The 15947-nt window shown below is 32.5% G+C and overlaps 1 protein-coding gene and 1 long non-coding RNA gene across 7 annotated transcripts in view; one reads left to right on the plus strand and one right to left on the minus strand.

Moving 5' to 3' along the window:
* The window catches only part of LOC126743579 (polycomb protein Asx), a 20985-nt gene continuing 5038 nt past the window's right edge, over positions 1–15947 (plus strand). The window contains exons 1-6 of one of the 6 annotated variants that reach the window (XM_050450730.1): positions 1–2822; positions 4556–4695; positions 6844–7417; positions 9800–10084; positions 12905–13071; positions 13180–13357. In XM_050450730.1, the coding sequence (XP_050306687.1) occupies positions 275–2822; positions 4556–4695; positions 6844–7417; positions 9800–10084; positions 12905–13071; positions 13180–13357 (3892 nt within the window). In that variant the 5' untranslated portion in view covers positions 1–274. Of the gene's footprint in view, positions 2823–4555; positions 4696–6843; positions 7418–9799; positions 10085–12904; positions 13084–13179; positions 13358–15947 lie in introns of those variants that run through there. The other 5 variants (XM_050450731.1, XM_050450732.1, XM_050450733.1 and 2 more) reach the window with 5 other exon arrangements.
* Positions 12992–15947, minus strand: part of LOC126743583 (uncharacterized) — a 23624-nt gene continuing 20668 nt past the window's right edge. The window contains exons 2-3 of the long non-coding RNA XR_007662928.1: positions 13202–13348; positions 12992–13134 (exon numbers count right to left, since the gene is read on the minus strand). This is a non-coding gene — a long non-coding RNA (uncharacterized LOC126743583). The remainder of the gene's footprint in view (positions 13135–13201; positions 13349–15947) is intronic.

A 15947-nucleotide genomic window follows, 5' to 3' on the forward strand; every position in this document is an offset into this window, starting at 1 on the left:
TCCTGTTTATGCTCGGTTATGAAATGGCGGATAGCGTATTATTGTTAAACTTTATTGTGAATAGTGTTATTTTGTTGCAGAAATCCTGCTAAAATAGTCCCGATGTTCTACGGTCCGAATGAAACTATCCACTATACCATATACCGCTTCACCAGCTCCCATTTAATATGGGGTGAATTGGTTTTTTGTCCCAAAATCATTGTGTGATTGATATCACAACAAAACAAATTGCAGAAGGGTCGGATGGGATTTGAACCCTTTGGGTGGCAACGTAATGGAAATAGACGTTACTCCTGATGAAAATCCCGATACAAATCCTTTTACATTATGTCATGTTGAAGAAGAAAAAAATCCAAATGCTATTGTTGATTCTGTAGTTGGTACTTCAAATGTTTCCAATTCATGTTCCTTAGATGAACTAGACCCCCTTGCTACTATCGGCGGCAAGAAAACGATAAAACATGCACTACGACAACAAGCAAGGCGTAAAAGAAAAGACATAGTGGAACCATCAACTTCTGTACCAAGAATTATTGTTAAGCCCCTGCCTCCTGAAACTCCAGAGGAGGCGACTCGTGAACAGAACCTAGTGCCTCAAGTGTCAACCAAAACCCCAACAATGAAAGAAGTTTTAGCATCCATTCCTGGTTTTAACATAAAACCAAGGAAAAGATCAAATAAAAAATTATCAACGGCAGCACAGCTGGAGCAAACGAAAGCAGGTTGTATAGACTTAGAGACACCAGATTCTATTTTAGTTAATACTAATTTAAGGCTTTTATTAAATAAGGCTACATTTGCTTCTTTGCCAATTTTGTACCAAAATAAGTTAGCCCAGTTGTTACCTCTCGTTGACAGGCAGTTGGTAAATAATTCATCAGATCCACATTGTATAGAAATTAGTTCTGGATTAAATAATGAATTTTTTGCAAGGGCCTGTTTGGAGTGGCAAGATAGGTTAGCCGAAGGTGAGTTTACACCAGAAAATCAGCAAAAGCTCAAATTAGATGCTGATAAAGAAAGAAGTAAGTTGGACCCATGGAAATTAAAACATTTCGAGCCTATATGGGGCGACAGAAGCTTTTCATCTGAAGGGGGAAGTTGCAGTACTGATTCTAGTATGGGTTCGACTTCTCGACCTCCCATAAAAACTACAATAAAGTTACGCCATTCGACTACTTCAGCAACAACAAAAAGCAAAGCCCCTCCCCCACCCCCAGTGAAGAGAATACGAACTGTAGGTGCAATGACCAGGTCCTGTACAACTTTGAAGGAAGAAACAAATAAACCTAGTGAAAATAAATCCCCTATCCCAGATTTACTCCCTATTAGGCAAGTTAAAAATAAACTTGATTATATTAAAGTACAAACAGATGATATTCATCATAAGGCTGAGGAGATATTTATTCCTGAACCCATAAAGGAGGATAGAGAAGAGACAAAAGGGCCAATCCCTGGTGATATTTCAACTGTAGAAATTCATGATAGTTGTATAGTTAATATAAGTGATGCAATTTTAGACACTAATCAAGAGACAATCATTATTTGTAGAGAGGAATCAGAAAAACGACCCAGATCTTCAAGTTCAGATAGATATGAAAATTCTCCTAAGAGAAGTAAATCGATGAGCCCACTGGAATTATCCCCTGAACCTTTAGACAACTTCCATAATTCCGACTTAAAAGACCCTCTGGATCTCACATCTGAGGTTGCCAGTGATGATGAGAAGATCAGTGAAAACACCTCTGAGAGTGTAGATCAAGCAGATGATTTGTTTGAAAAGAATAGACTAATTGATGAAAATAGCAGTAGTTCATGTAGTATGGCAGCTCATAATTTAGAAGAGATATCCAGTACTGAGGCTATTGAAACTGTTGATTCTTTACAGCTGCATATAAATTACACTGAAGAGGATATTGAAGAACTGGGGCATGTTGATGAGGCATCATCTACTGCATCAACAACCAGCACAAACACCAATACAGATGAAAAATCTGAACAAGGATCAGAAATGACTCAAGAACAAGATGAGACAATGACTTCAATTCCTGATATATCTGAGAATATACCTTGTGAGCCAGAAACTAGTTGTTCTCAAGATCAGGAAACCAATGTTCTATTCAATAATGAAGAAAACCAACCAGCTTTTTATGAATGTCCCAAAGAAAATGAAGAACCTGCCCCTGAGACTGGCATGGAAATTGTAGAGCCCCAAGAAGAAGCTGATGAAAATCACCTTAATTCTAAAACAATTAATAATGTTGTGTTGAGTCATATGCATAACAATGAATTTCAAGCAATTATTTCGCAGTCTGTTGAGACACAGTCAGCAGAGGCTAATATAGTTACATCAGAACCATTTATAATTGAAGCAGTGAGAGACAATACAAATGAGCATGTCTTAGAAGATTCTCTTCCCCTACCATATGAACATTCACATGAATCTTCTTCAGAATCTAATCAGAAGATTGAACAAGGAATAGTGGAGACTTTTCAGATGCTACCAAATACATTGATCATCCAGGAAGAGTCCTCAGGAGTCCTTGATAAGCCAGAGGAGTATTCAGTGGATAGTATTGCGGCAGTCGACGCTGAGAAGCTGGAAGCTAGTGTTGAAGAAGCTGATTTAGTGTCTTTTGATGATGCTAAAATTATTCAGGATGATGATGATGGGGAGGATAGATTTATTGATGCAGAAAATTATGTTTTAGAATCAGGGCAGATTACTGTATCAACAACTGACAAGCATGTAGACAAACCTGAGCATGATCATATTCAGAATACTATTCAGACCAGTTTGTTTGGAAGTGGAGTAGCAACAGGTAAGGGTTTTTTTACTATATTTTCGTTAGGGACATTTCTTATTAAAAAAATGGTATATCAAGTTTTACAAGATAGAAATCTATCCAAGCAATTTTTAACTGTTTGCAATCTTAATAAGTCAATATCAAATCATTTAAATGGAGAGCAAGGGTTTGAGAATTGAAATTGGGTTTACCACAAGGTTTCTTGGTTTATATTGGTGCTTAATGTGTATTGACTGAGTATCAGTCCATTGGACATTACTATAATTATAGATAAGGATCCAGAATTGAAGATTTTGAAGAACAGACTTCATTGAAGTTTTGTAAAATAAATTCCTTTGCATAGTCATTGACAAATACTTGAACATATTTAAACTTTTTCAGCCATGATTCGTTAGGGGATATTCACTGATATGTGCACAGTTATAAAATATTGCAAAGAGAAATTTAAAAACCAGCAAATGCAAAAAAAAAATTAGTAGAGTTAAATAGAGTGAAATACCTGCCTAATATTATTTTTAGATAAGTTAAAAAGTTGTATGTGGGCCTGGCATATGTTTACTATAGTCATATATATGAAAAAAGTCAAATATATGAAAACTAATTCTATAAACTTAATATCTAAATGTGATTTTAATTATCACAGGTATGTAATATAAAACAATTTAATTAAGTATAACTTATATGCTAATGAATAAATCAATCTTACCAGAGTCCACCCAAATTATAATATCTTTATAAAAGCCATCATACCAATTATGGACCACTGGTTCCAAGCTCAAAATATATTCAACTAAAAATTTTGTCTAACCAGAAAAAATCCAATTAATATAAGGTAGGTAATATAATAAAAAGTATTCAATATAATAAAGGTTGAAATCAGGCATGAGTCTTCAGGCATCTGTACGTGAAACAGAGCAAAAGAAAACAAGAAAACTTAGACTGCCTTCCTATTCATTTCAGCTGAATAAGCATGTAGTCTAAAGAGGACTATCAAGAGAGTAATTGTTTAAAATTTAGTTATTTTTAACTTAAATAGGTACAGTGGCCCCTTTTTTAGACAAGGAAAATTGCAATTTACAACCTTAGCATAAAAAGCAGTGCAATCTAAGTATAGGATTTTATTATAATGGATTAATTTCCAATAAAAAAAAGTTTGATTTTAATTCACACTTAGAACATTGAAAGGCCTTCAATGTTCGAAGAATTCACGGAATCTAATAATTCTATTGAATTTGTTAGACCATCTTAAGGAAATTAAAACTATGTAATGGATTGTTTATCCAACAACAATGCAAAATAATTCTAAGACACAACTGACAGAGATAAATTACTGTTTATATAAAGTCCTATATAGCCAATTGACAGTTATTTATAAAATCACTTCTTGAATATGCAGTTCAATAGTTATTTATAGTTCATTATGTCTTGATAAAGTTAATTACATATGCACTTCCATACATCATTATTTCTTATCAGTCTATGATCGATTAACGCAGACGTACACTCTATAAAAAAAGCCCATTTTAAACCAACAAGTCCAACAATAACAACACCCGTAAAGTCACAAACGCAAATAACTGGCAAGGCAATTCGCTATCTATTATTTTATGATTACTTTAGTCACAACAGGCATATATCCGATTACAGAAACGTACATTTAAACCAAAGCAGTTTTGCTTTAAGGTACCAACTAACCCATTTGTCTTTACGATGTTTTGTTTCCTAAATGGTCGTATATACTTTTTCAGTCGCCGAGGAATGCTGCTGGGGTTTAGTAGATTCCAGTACCGAAAATTTGCTGCAAGTATCCGCGTTACACGGGATTGAGACTGCGGTCAGCGGTGTTTCGGGTGTCAAGGGGGATATTAGTGCTACCGAAAATGTACAGGTGAGTCAATTTTCCACCCATAGTATCTCTTGAATATATTGAGCAGCTAAATTATCCAACAAATTCATTTAAAAATCAGATGTTGAACTTGCATTTTTTTTTAAAGTAAATCATAATTTTCTATTGTGTATTTTTGTCCACTAAAAGGCATATATGAGTGGAAAATTTGATGCAGAACTAAAAATTGGATTTAAGCAATAATATATTATTTTAAAAAATTATAGTATATATTTCAACTGAAGTCCTTCAGTTTGACAAAATATAAATACTAAAAACAAAACTTTTTCTTGATTTACATCTAAATAAATTGGATATAAAGCCTATTAAAATTTCAAATATCAGTACCCAAATTAAATTAAAATTTTTTCTAATAAAATGATGTGGTTCACCTCAATTAGACTAAATCCCCTTAGATAAAATAGTATAGCAGGAAAGCTCACAAAATGCTTACTCAATATATTTTCCAACCTAGTTACAATTATTATTGCCTTTCTCTGCACTGCAAAAGTCCTTTTGGCAAAGCTAGCCTTATATAAATTTTTAGAGCCTGCCAAGTTTAGAAACAAAAACTTTAGAACTTTTTAATTTCATGTAATCTTAACATTATTCCTTTCATTGCTAGTTGGCCAAGCTTTGCCCTGAGATATTAGGAGATCATTTATTTATATATATAATACAAGAATTATTTTACTTTAGGATTATTTTTGTGTAAAGAAGAGTTACAAAATAAGTCCAGAAATGCTTGGTGTATAAGATACCAGGTGTTAAATTTTATAAACCCTTTATTTCCCTAAAACAAGTAAAGGTATTGACATGCGGTTTCTATTTTTTTTGCAAATCTAGTTTCTTTTTGGAATGCGAGTCCAGTGTAAAAAATATGCCGTGTGATTTTAATTTTAGAAGTGAAACGAGAAACCTTATATTGTTACAAATTTCGCTCTCACACTTTTATTAGGAACTATTACACTTGATTACACTTTCAATAGTTTCTTACTCTTATTATGATTAGTACGTCAATAAACGTTTTACCTAAATTATGTGGTATTTTTCAACAGTATGATTGTCAATTGCGTTCCCTAGCTGTAAAATTTGGAACCTAATTAAACATTTTTGGAATTTTCTCATTCTTGATTGACATATTTATAATAAAATTAAAAATCCATTGCATTGTTGCCAGATAAATACGAGATACAGAGATCCCTTATTTGCCCTCCCTATACATAAATTTGTCTGAATCGGGTTATTAATAGCAAAATACTATGTATTTCCTGGTTATTCCGGATCAAACAAGAATGATAAGTTAGGCGATATAAATTTTCTGGAAAAAAAATAGCTGAAAATGAGTACCATATATGAGTATCTAAAAAACTCAAGCAATTTTCGTTGTTAAAATTAAAACATTCATACCTTATTAACTAATAATGCAGACCAAATTATTTTTAACAAATTTATAAAAAACATAACCATTATCAACTAGTAAAGGAACCTACTAGCATCACACATACATCTACTAGTTTAATTAATGTCAAATCTGATCCAACTATTTGTTTAAATATACGCGTTTTGGATATGTCGGACATATCACTCCTTGGTAGTAACTGAACTGGAATTTTTTAAGACTAAACAATCCTACTCATATTGTATTTATAACATAAAGAGATTATTCCAATTTTAATTATCAAGCATTCTTACAAAACCTTTTTACTATTGACTGATATCATGTATATATTTTACCGCAACGTGCCTTAGAAAACATCTCGGTTTACTAAAACTCCCGCTCCCTGGTTAACCGATAATGTTAGGTTCATAATGAAGTTACAGCAAAAAATATTAATAAAGAATAAAAAATTGAAAACCTGCTTTAAAGGAATACCAGGATTTAAGAAATGTTGTTATCTTAGGGATAAGCTCAAAGAAAAAAGCCTACATTCAGCATAAATTTGGCACACTACAAAAATTTAATATTAATAGTAAACAAAAAAGTAGTTTTAAAAATAAAGTTGTGAACTTTGCATTATTTTAAATAATTGTTTATTAAAAATATTCCAAATATCGCAGATTCCTCTAATGAATTTATTAACACTAAATATGCTAATGACAAACATTCAAATGTCCTCAATTTGTTTAGTAATAAATATATATTTCCAGGTTATACCGATGAAAGAAGAACTAGAAGTTAGACTAGAACAGGGCTCCTTTCCCGTTCACAACGATTGGCCTTACGATGTAAAAATGGACCCCGAAAGAGGCGTAGGCGTGACCCTCGGACAGGCACAACAGAACGACGAACCATCCGGCGATACCAAAGAATCCATCAACTACCAAACACCAGATTACAACCAAGGCGGCAAGCAAGTCAAACTCGAACTGGAAGTTACCTTAACCCCCGAAATCATTAATTCGGACACGCTGATAACCAGCACGGTAACTTCGAACAACGATAACGGATCGCCATCTGGTGGTGGCGCCACGAAACCGGTAGCCAACGTGATTCCACCTACGACGATCGTATGTTTACCGTCAGCGGTAAACGCGCCCTCCATGCAAGTACCGACGGTCAACGAAGCGGTTCAGTGTGGCGCCGCGGTCGTACCCCGACCGGGTTTGGTACAGAGCTCGAGCTCTCTGCCGTATCTCGCGCTGAGCACCAGTCAGCCGATCAGAGCAGTTCCTACACACAGCAAGAGCAAACCAAAGAATAATAATAATAATATAGGTAAAGGTAATGGTCGTCAAGCTTCTTTGTTTTTATTTTTGCATGTGGTTTTGTTTTATGGTTTTGCTAATATAGAAATATAAAATAGTTATTAGGGCTGATAAGAAGAGCTTAACAGTATTGTTTAGAGAAGAGAATTATAATAACATTTATTTTAATTGGTTTTTTATCAAAAAAGTAATATGTATTATAATATAATTTCTTGTGAGCTCAGTTTCTAAGCTTGCTTAATTTTTTTTGTTGGATATAGGTAAAAAAAACTACTTCAGATGATCAATTTATATATATTTTTGATAACAAATAAAATTATAAATTCTGGCATAATTACAAAGGTTAAATTTTCGCACAATGTAAAAGTCATAATATATTTTGGTTGCCCAATATAATTAAAATTAAGTTTTCTTCAGACTAATCTAAGTATTTTGAATAACATTGATTCTGTTGAAGAATTGATTATTAACGTGTAAATCATAACTAAAATTAAAAACAAGTTCTAAATTTTTTAAATTCAAAAACCAAAAGTTTACAACAGCTAATATGAGAAACATTCTAACAATGTGAAAAAAATGCATATACACTCGCATATATCGTAGATCGTCTTTGTTACTAATAATAATTGTAAAAATATGGTGGTTTACTCTTTTAATTTTTTGTTAATTTTTTAACTATCTACCTTGAGAGATGAATTTTACATGTAATCTTCTTATCAATTCTTTATAGAGGAGAAAACATTCCTGAGGTTTCACATAGTGTATGATCTTATGCTATATATAAGGTGTTCTTAGTTTTTTTATGTTGGTAATTAAGTTAAGCATTATTTAGATTCTTAATTTCATGTTTTCTCTTTATGTTACTTGGATGTTTTCAATTTCATTTAAGAGTCTCTTTTTACAATTTTGCTATTTTTTGTCTTAAAGTTATGTACTAAGTTTAAGTAACACTGATACTTTTTCCCTTAACATAGAGGACTATTTAGTAATGCAAAAGGGTTTTTCGATATTCATTACCTTTAAGTACTGGGTGTTTTAATTTGAGGATGAACATTACGATTCGGTTGCGTCAGGGTAAAGTTGCCTACATTCGTTTTTAATTTTTTTTCTAACGTTATTTAAAGCCATAGAACCAAGAATTTAATATGGCGTCCATAAAAGGAAAAAAATTAACTTTAAATTACCATCATATGGGGCAAAAACAAGGACCATGAAAAAGTGTTTATGACGAACGTCAGAAAAAAAAAACAAAAAGGCTTTGTAAGTTCACGTATCGATTATTTCAAGTTTTTAAATGAAATTTTAATAAACCCTAATTTACGCAGTTCCATAATTTCCTACCTACTTTTACGGTTTTCGATCTGGAGATGATCTTGTTTTGGATGACTTCTTTTCATCAGGTGGAATTGACTCTAAATGCCAATTATTGAAAAAATACATATTCGTTCATGTGTCAGGCAAAGCCTCGGATAATCCTGACTTGGATTCTTATCTTATCCTTGTATTAATATATCTGTTATGCCTTCTAGTCTAAACAAGTGCATTCTACCTTATCCCGAAAAAAATCCCTATACTATGATAGTTGGACGAGTATGCTTTTGCTGCAATTTAATTTTGGAGGAGACATCGTACTTTTTTTTTATTAAGGCACTTTCACATCCTCCATACCTTGATGGTAGTTTTGAATAATCACATGATGTTATTTAAAAAAAGTTTAAAAACTTTGAAAAATGCTGTTTATCAGAGGTGAGAGAGGAAGGACAGTCCCGAATACCGACAATCAAATTCTGGAACGATCATGTTTTCGAAACCATTTTACCAAATGTTGTTTCCCAAACAACAATTTTTCTTGAGTAATAGTATTTTATCCGAATCATAGTATTTTATCCAATAATAAAATGTATTCACTGTTGGGTTGAGTTATTCAGTACTTTCATCCGATTTTTATTTAAAGAAAAAAGCCTATTTCTATTGACTCTGTGAGTAATTTAAAAGTTGGGTAACGTTCTTTTACAGAAAAATTCTGTTAACAGTGATTTGAGAACAATGTTGTTCGGGAATACGACAGTTTGGGACAATTGCAATTCGGGAAAATTGACGTTTAGGAAGTGACATTTTGGGAAAATGACTGACAATCGTTTATACAGTTATGGTCACTAGTGCAGCTAATGATTGGGTATTATTTTGAACCATCAAATAATCAAAATAACAGAAATACAAAAGAAATTAATGACAGAATCTACAACTTTATATCATATCATCCGTAATACATTCAACTTAAAAGATCTCTAAGCTGCAGTTCGATAATTGCGGAAAAAAAAACTTTAAGGCCCACACTTAGCGTTTGCTATGAATCGACAATTATATTAAATTATTTAAAACATTCTTTTGCAAGCAGGTAATCGCAGCAGAACGAATAACAACAAACCGCCTCCCGGTGCCGTTAATCTCGAGAGGAGCTACCAAATCTGTCAAGCTGTAATACAGAACAGTCCTAACCGAGACCAGCTGAAATGTCAACTGAAACCGCCGCCGAGTTTATTGGCGGCGGCGGCCGTCAATAACACGAAGAAAGTGGATAATAGACAGACGCAGTACAGCTCGGTGACGTCTTCAAGGGGAAATAAGACGTTTACGCCACCGTTGCCGGCTACCGGAAATTTCCAGCCAGCATCAAGTAGGTGTACGTAAATTTAAACGCTTTTTTTTGTTTGATTTTTTTGCTCACAAATGTTATTTATTTATTTATTTTTAAATTTATATTCTGCATGACTTATACTTCAAACTTTAGTAAAGGCGATTTTTAGATTGATAAAAAAATAAATTTAATATATTATATGATCAAGATGCGACAGAAAAATCAAAAAATTATAAAGGGAAGTCGTTAAATAGATACATAAAATGGAAATAAAATTTACAGCTTCGTAAAACTTAAAGGCGATGTAAAGTGGTCCTTTTTGTACTAATTTTCATTGGTATATTTTAATTTATTTGTATATTTTAAAATCATTAATAAATTGGGAATATCTAGTGACGTACTAGTAATCGCTCAATAAATTCACATATTTTTTAGCAGTCACAAAGACTAGAATAGTGTTTATCAATACAGTCAATATTTTTATTGACTTTTATAAATAAACATTACCACTTATTTTAAAGTGTACGGAGAACGAAATTCAAAAGTTTAAACTCAGTTTTAGGTTCTCACACACATCTTACCTGTTGAAAGTCACCGAAATAATTTGTTCTTCTGTTAAGAATTCAGTTGAGTTTTAAGCCTTGTTTGTTTTAATTAATTTTGAGCTTCAACTGATTTTTTGTATTTTTTTGATTATATTATACTTATTTAAAGACAACTATTTTTCTTCTGCTTCAAAAAAATGTACAATGGTTTCCTTGCAACTCTTTAATAAAAAAAAAAACCAAATGCTTTACAAAAAAGCGAAATTGCTACAAAAAAAGCTTCCTTACTTAAACTACATATATCTAATAAACTTAACGTAGAGAAACCTGATAACGAAACGATCGTTCAGATAAAATAGTTTGGTGAGGTTGTTGTAAATTTATGTCGTAAATCGAGATTATGTGCATCATGTCTGAATTAAATTTTTTGCTACAAATAATTGAGAATGCGAAATGCTTTACTGTTCTATATTCAACTGGCAATGTCTTCTTTATAAAAATCTAGGTTTGGCGGACCTTACCTCTAACTTTAGACATTTTTCTTAGCCTTCACCAAAAAATTTAAATGTTTTGTCTGGGCTCGGTTTGTAAAGTAAAAACTGTCATAATTCTTACAAAATTAGGCCGTATGAACGTAAACTCCAGTAATTCAACTTCTCTTCTTAAAACTTTGTATCCCAATTTCTAGAACATGTGAAGTTTTTCCCTTAATTTACCCTTTCAATTTCACTAGACTTTTCCTGAAGAACCGCATCAGTTGATTATACATTTTTTTTAATGTGGAAGTGATATAAAAGATCTTTATGGAACATTTGAGGATGGAGATCGCATGTTAAGACTTGCTTTTCTGAGGAGTATCAAGCTCAGATGGCAGTGCCATACCCTATTGCAAGCCTTGGTAACATCCAATAAAACTCTTCTTAGTTTAGTGGATTCTACTTTTAATTCCATATGTTTAGAATCATACGATTCTTGTCATCTGGTTAGTAGAGTGTTCGTGATTTATAACATCTCCTCCTGCAGTATTTTCAGTTATTTATAATAAAACAGGAATGAGTCTCTAATCACTACCTCAAATATCTTGTCCAAGTTGATGTTCGGAACAGAACGGAAGAACATTGTAAAGGCCTTAAGAATTTCTCAGTCTTCTACAATTAATATGAAGTTAAAATATCTTCTTTCTAAAGATTACAAATAGGGGAAGTCTTTATCTCCAAGAAAAATGCATGTAGGTCACTTGGGTAAATGTATTATGCATTTCGGCTGTGTAAACAGCCATCATCAGATACAGAACATTACAAAAAACATATACGTTCACCAAATAAAACAAAAATTACCAATAAATATTAATTATTATTACTATATAATTAAATATTATTTACCATAAATGGTAATTTTTGTTTTATTTGGTGAACGTATATGTTTTTTGTAATGTTTTGTATCTGATGATGGCTGTTTACACAGCCGAAATGCATAATACATTTACCTAAGTGACCTATATGCATTTTTCTTGGAGATAAAGACTTCCCCTATTTGTAATCTTTATATACGCCTTCTCCTACAAAATATGGACTTCTATTCAACTATTATATCTTCTTTCTTTTTCAAATTTGGGAAAGTGTCGATTTTGTTAGATTCACAATTTTCTTTTGTCAGAATAATATAATTACGCTCGTAGTATAGTGTAGTTCACCAATTCAGAGTAAACTAGAAGCGGAACATTTACCTTTAATTTAAGACAATTTTTGTTTACTTTTGCTGAAAACGGGTTCACTAAATAATACAAAAAAAAATCCTTATAGTTACATTTTTATTTGAATGTCAATTAACTATAATTGAGTGATTACTTTTAAAGGGGTTCTTATGTATGAACTCTTAACTTAGCTTAGTTCCTTTCGAAGAAATAGAAGAGTTCTTTGATCACTTATATCAATATTTGTCACTTATTTTTTTCATATGGCTGAAGGAAAAAATATCTTTTTTTTTTGATAAATATTTTGATCTTCACAACTGCGTAGATAATCCATAAAAGGAGTATTTTACATGGTAACTTTCTATTATCATGTTAATTGGTGATTAAATAATAGATACAAAAAGGGTCTATACAGTACTAGAATTAGAAGCGAAAATATAAATAAAATATCTAAAACGTTCTGAGACATAATGGAATTCTAAGGTCTGATGGTGACTTTTTGCATTATTTTTTATCGTATTTAGGCAAAATATTCACATTTTTTACATAAGCCACTTACAAAAAGACTGACAATGACTTGAAAAATGCCTTCAACAACCATCGTTTACATTAAATTCTATCTTAAAGTTAACAACGGCATGAAAACCCTCGGACCAAAAGTACGACCCAACATGCCCTTCCAGCAACGTCAGGCCAGTCCCCCAGTGGTCGTTCGACACGTGTTCACCACTTCCGGTCAAGGAATCCCCGTGACGATGGCCGTTCTACCGCAAGGATCCGCCCTTAGTCCCGAAGTGAGTGAGTAGTAATCTGTAGGTATGATATTAGTCCTTTAGTGAGGCGCAACGGGAACAATTCTGACATGAAATAGCCGGCTAATTCTAGTTTTTCTTTCAATATAGATTGTCGAGGGACAAAACTCACAGGTTGGTACAGTAAGTCAGTACATTGTGGTCCAAAGGACGGGCATGGTGGATCAACATAACGTACCGAGATCGTCGTCGGCCCCGCCTGCGCAACAGCCCGCTTTGGGGAACACCATTAGTACCGTTGGAATGTCTCAGATGATTCCTGGAAGAGGTAAGTGTCAATTAAATTAAAACATTTTTTTTTCATCCAATATGTATTGTTAACAAAACCAGACTAAGATAAGTTGTCCAATTATGAGTATAAACAATAATAGTAAAACATTACTGTATCCTATTGATTCATAGTTATATACCTAAAATTATGTAACATAATATATTTATGAATTGTTAGAACACTTTAGTTGGTACCTAAAACAATTAGAAACTAGGTGCGACTAATTTACATATACAAACTAGCAGTACCTATCTGAGAGGTTGGGGAAGCTGGCAATTTATAAGTTTGATAAAGATTTGAAAGAGTAATGCAAAAGCCCCAAAAACAAACTGTCTCTGTCCAATATTGATAATATTATGTCACACATAATATGCACAAATTTTGATAATGTTATTTGTTTGGGTGACTAATGTAAATTTCTTCAATATTACTAATAGACATTTATTAAACTTAGGAAAATGTTAACCAAATCACTCGTTTTTTCAATCTTTAATTATTTTAATTTTATTTATATTCCTTGCCTTAATATTTTCTACAAAAACATGATACAAGTGAGGCAAAATGCTTGGGTTCGTCTAATTTTTGATCTAAAGAAATGCGATCACATTTCTCTTAACATTATTGATTTAAAATGGCTCAAAATGGAAAATATTTGGAAGCATCACTAAGCATAATCGTAATTTTAATATTTTACGCATAGTTTTTTTTAACACGATGTTCTTCACTTTCTGGAAATATAAGAAATATGACCAAGTTTTCAATGTCCCAATTTCGAACTTCTTTTTATACTAGATCCTTTTCTTACAATACAATAAGCTTGATCAACTCGCTTCCCGATGAATTCCGCCTCCTTAATTTCAACAAATTTAAGTTTAAATTAACAAAATATTTACTGGAAAAATAAAATTGAGTAGTTCCAGTAATTGTGTGACCTGGTGTTTTCTTTTTCATACAGAGAACTTATTTTGTGCTTATATTATGGTACACCAATACTTTGCGGCCCCATTATTATTATAATATTTTTTTTATTGTTTTGTATTGCTTTCTCCTTATACAAAAGTTGATCCATGTGTCTTTGTCTGTGTTTTTTTCACTCCGATAGTTCCGATTTTTTTGATTACTTTTGAGTTTACTATGAATGTATGTATGGGTCAGTAGAATAGCATTTCTTTACTAGACTTCACTATACATGCACTATTAGGTGTAAGTAATTATTATATAAACGTATTTTGCTTCATCTAATAAAAGGACTTATTTAATTATTTACAAAAATGGGATTCTATTAATACACTTTTATCTTGTTAATTTAATAATTTGCTTTTAAAAATTGTATAATCTTTCAAAGTTACAATGTTTGTTTTTTAAGTATTAAAAACATATTTTGTTTGGTAAGATTAACAATATAATAATATAGAGCAAGAACGAAATCTGTCCCAGAGCCAAAATCTGCAACTTCTTAAATTCTGTTGGTTTGATGTTGTTCCCTCACCTATTGTTTAGAAAGAACTGAAATTATCGAGTTCTTTCTGAATCCACAGGTTTCAAGCTTACACATCATAATCGAAAGCATTTGTACAATCCCAAAATACCGCCCCTGCAGCCTTCTTAGAAGAGATAATGATGCTTCTTTTGTTACCTTGGTTAGAGTTACAAAAATCTCATCCATTATTCTCCAAGAGACCAACATACAAAATTGACGAAAACAAAGAAAAACACAAAGTGGTAAGACCGTGACTTTGTGTTTTTCTTCGTTTTCGTCAATTTTGGTTAGACTTGGTAACAAAAATACAGGTCTATAATTTCAGTTAGTTTCGCGCTCATGCATTAAATAAAAAACCGTGTCCACAGGTTATTATAGCGCTACAACTTTGTATGGGGACAAGAGAATTCTTTGTTGCACAACTTGATTCTAACTATGTACAGGCCCGGCCGGTTGAAAGAGAACGACCTAAACGCGTTTCTCGTAACTTTTCGTACCAGCCGCACGGCGCCAGCAACGTCGCGCTGGGCCGACTCGCAGACAAATTACGCTAAGCGAATATTATTTTAAAACCAATATGGGTTTATTAGTATATCAGTAATCCTAATAAACAAATAATTGATCTGTGTCATCTGTGCTACAAGATAGGCGACTTTCGGGCTACGATGTTGGATTACAGGCACAAACAAATTTTGTTTATTAGGTAATATAAGTCAGGTAGACCTACTAAATGACTTGAATGGCCAGTATTGTGTTAGTATTATTATAAATATAATGAAATAAGAGCACCGAGGCACTTTTAAAGAGGATTAGCTACCTGTACTTAAAATAAATAAATTTAGGGAATTACCCTCGATCATTTCCCAAAATTTACAATACTTTTTTATGATATTGTATTATTAATACGTAATACCTGGTTCCAGCCCTTTTTATAAATACCAGGGTAAGTGGGCTTAATTTATTTAGTCCTTTTCGTGGTTCCAAAGAGTTATTACAGTGTTGATTATGCCTCGTTTAAGTGATTCCGTTAAGCACCGCATCATCGCCAAATTAGAAAATGGTTGGTCCATTTCTCGACTGGCTGATGAATTTGGTATATCCAAAAAC

The sequence above is a fragment of the Anthonomus grandis genome, chromosome 13 (assembly GCF_022605725.1).
Source record: "Anthonomus grandis grandis chromosome 13, icAntGran1.3, whole genome shotgun sequence".
Classification (NCBI taxonomy): Eukaryota; Metazoa; Arthropoda; class Insecta; order Coleoptera; family Curculionidae; genus Anthonomus; species Anthonomus grandis.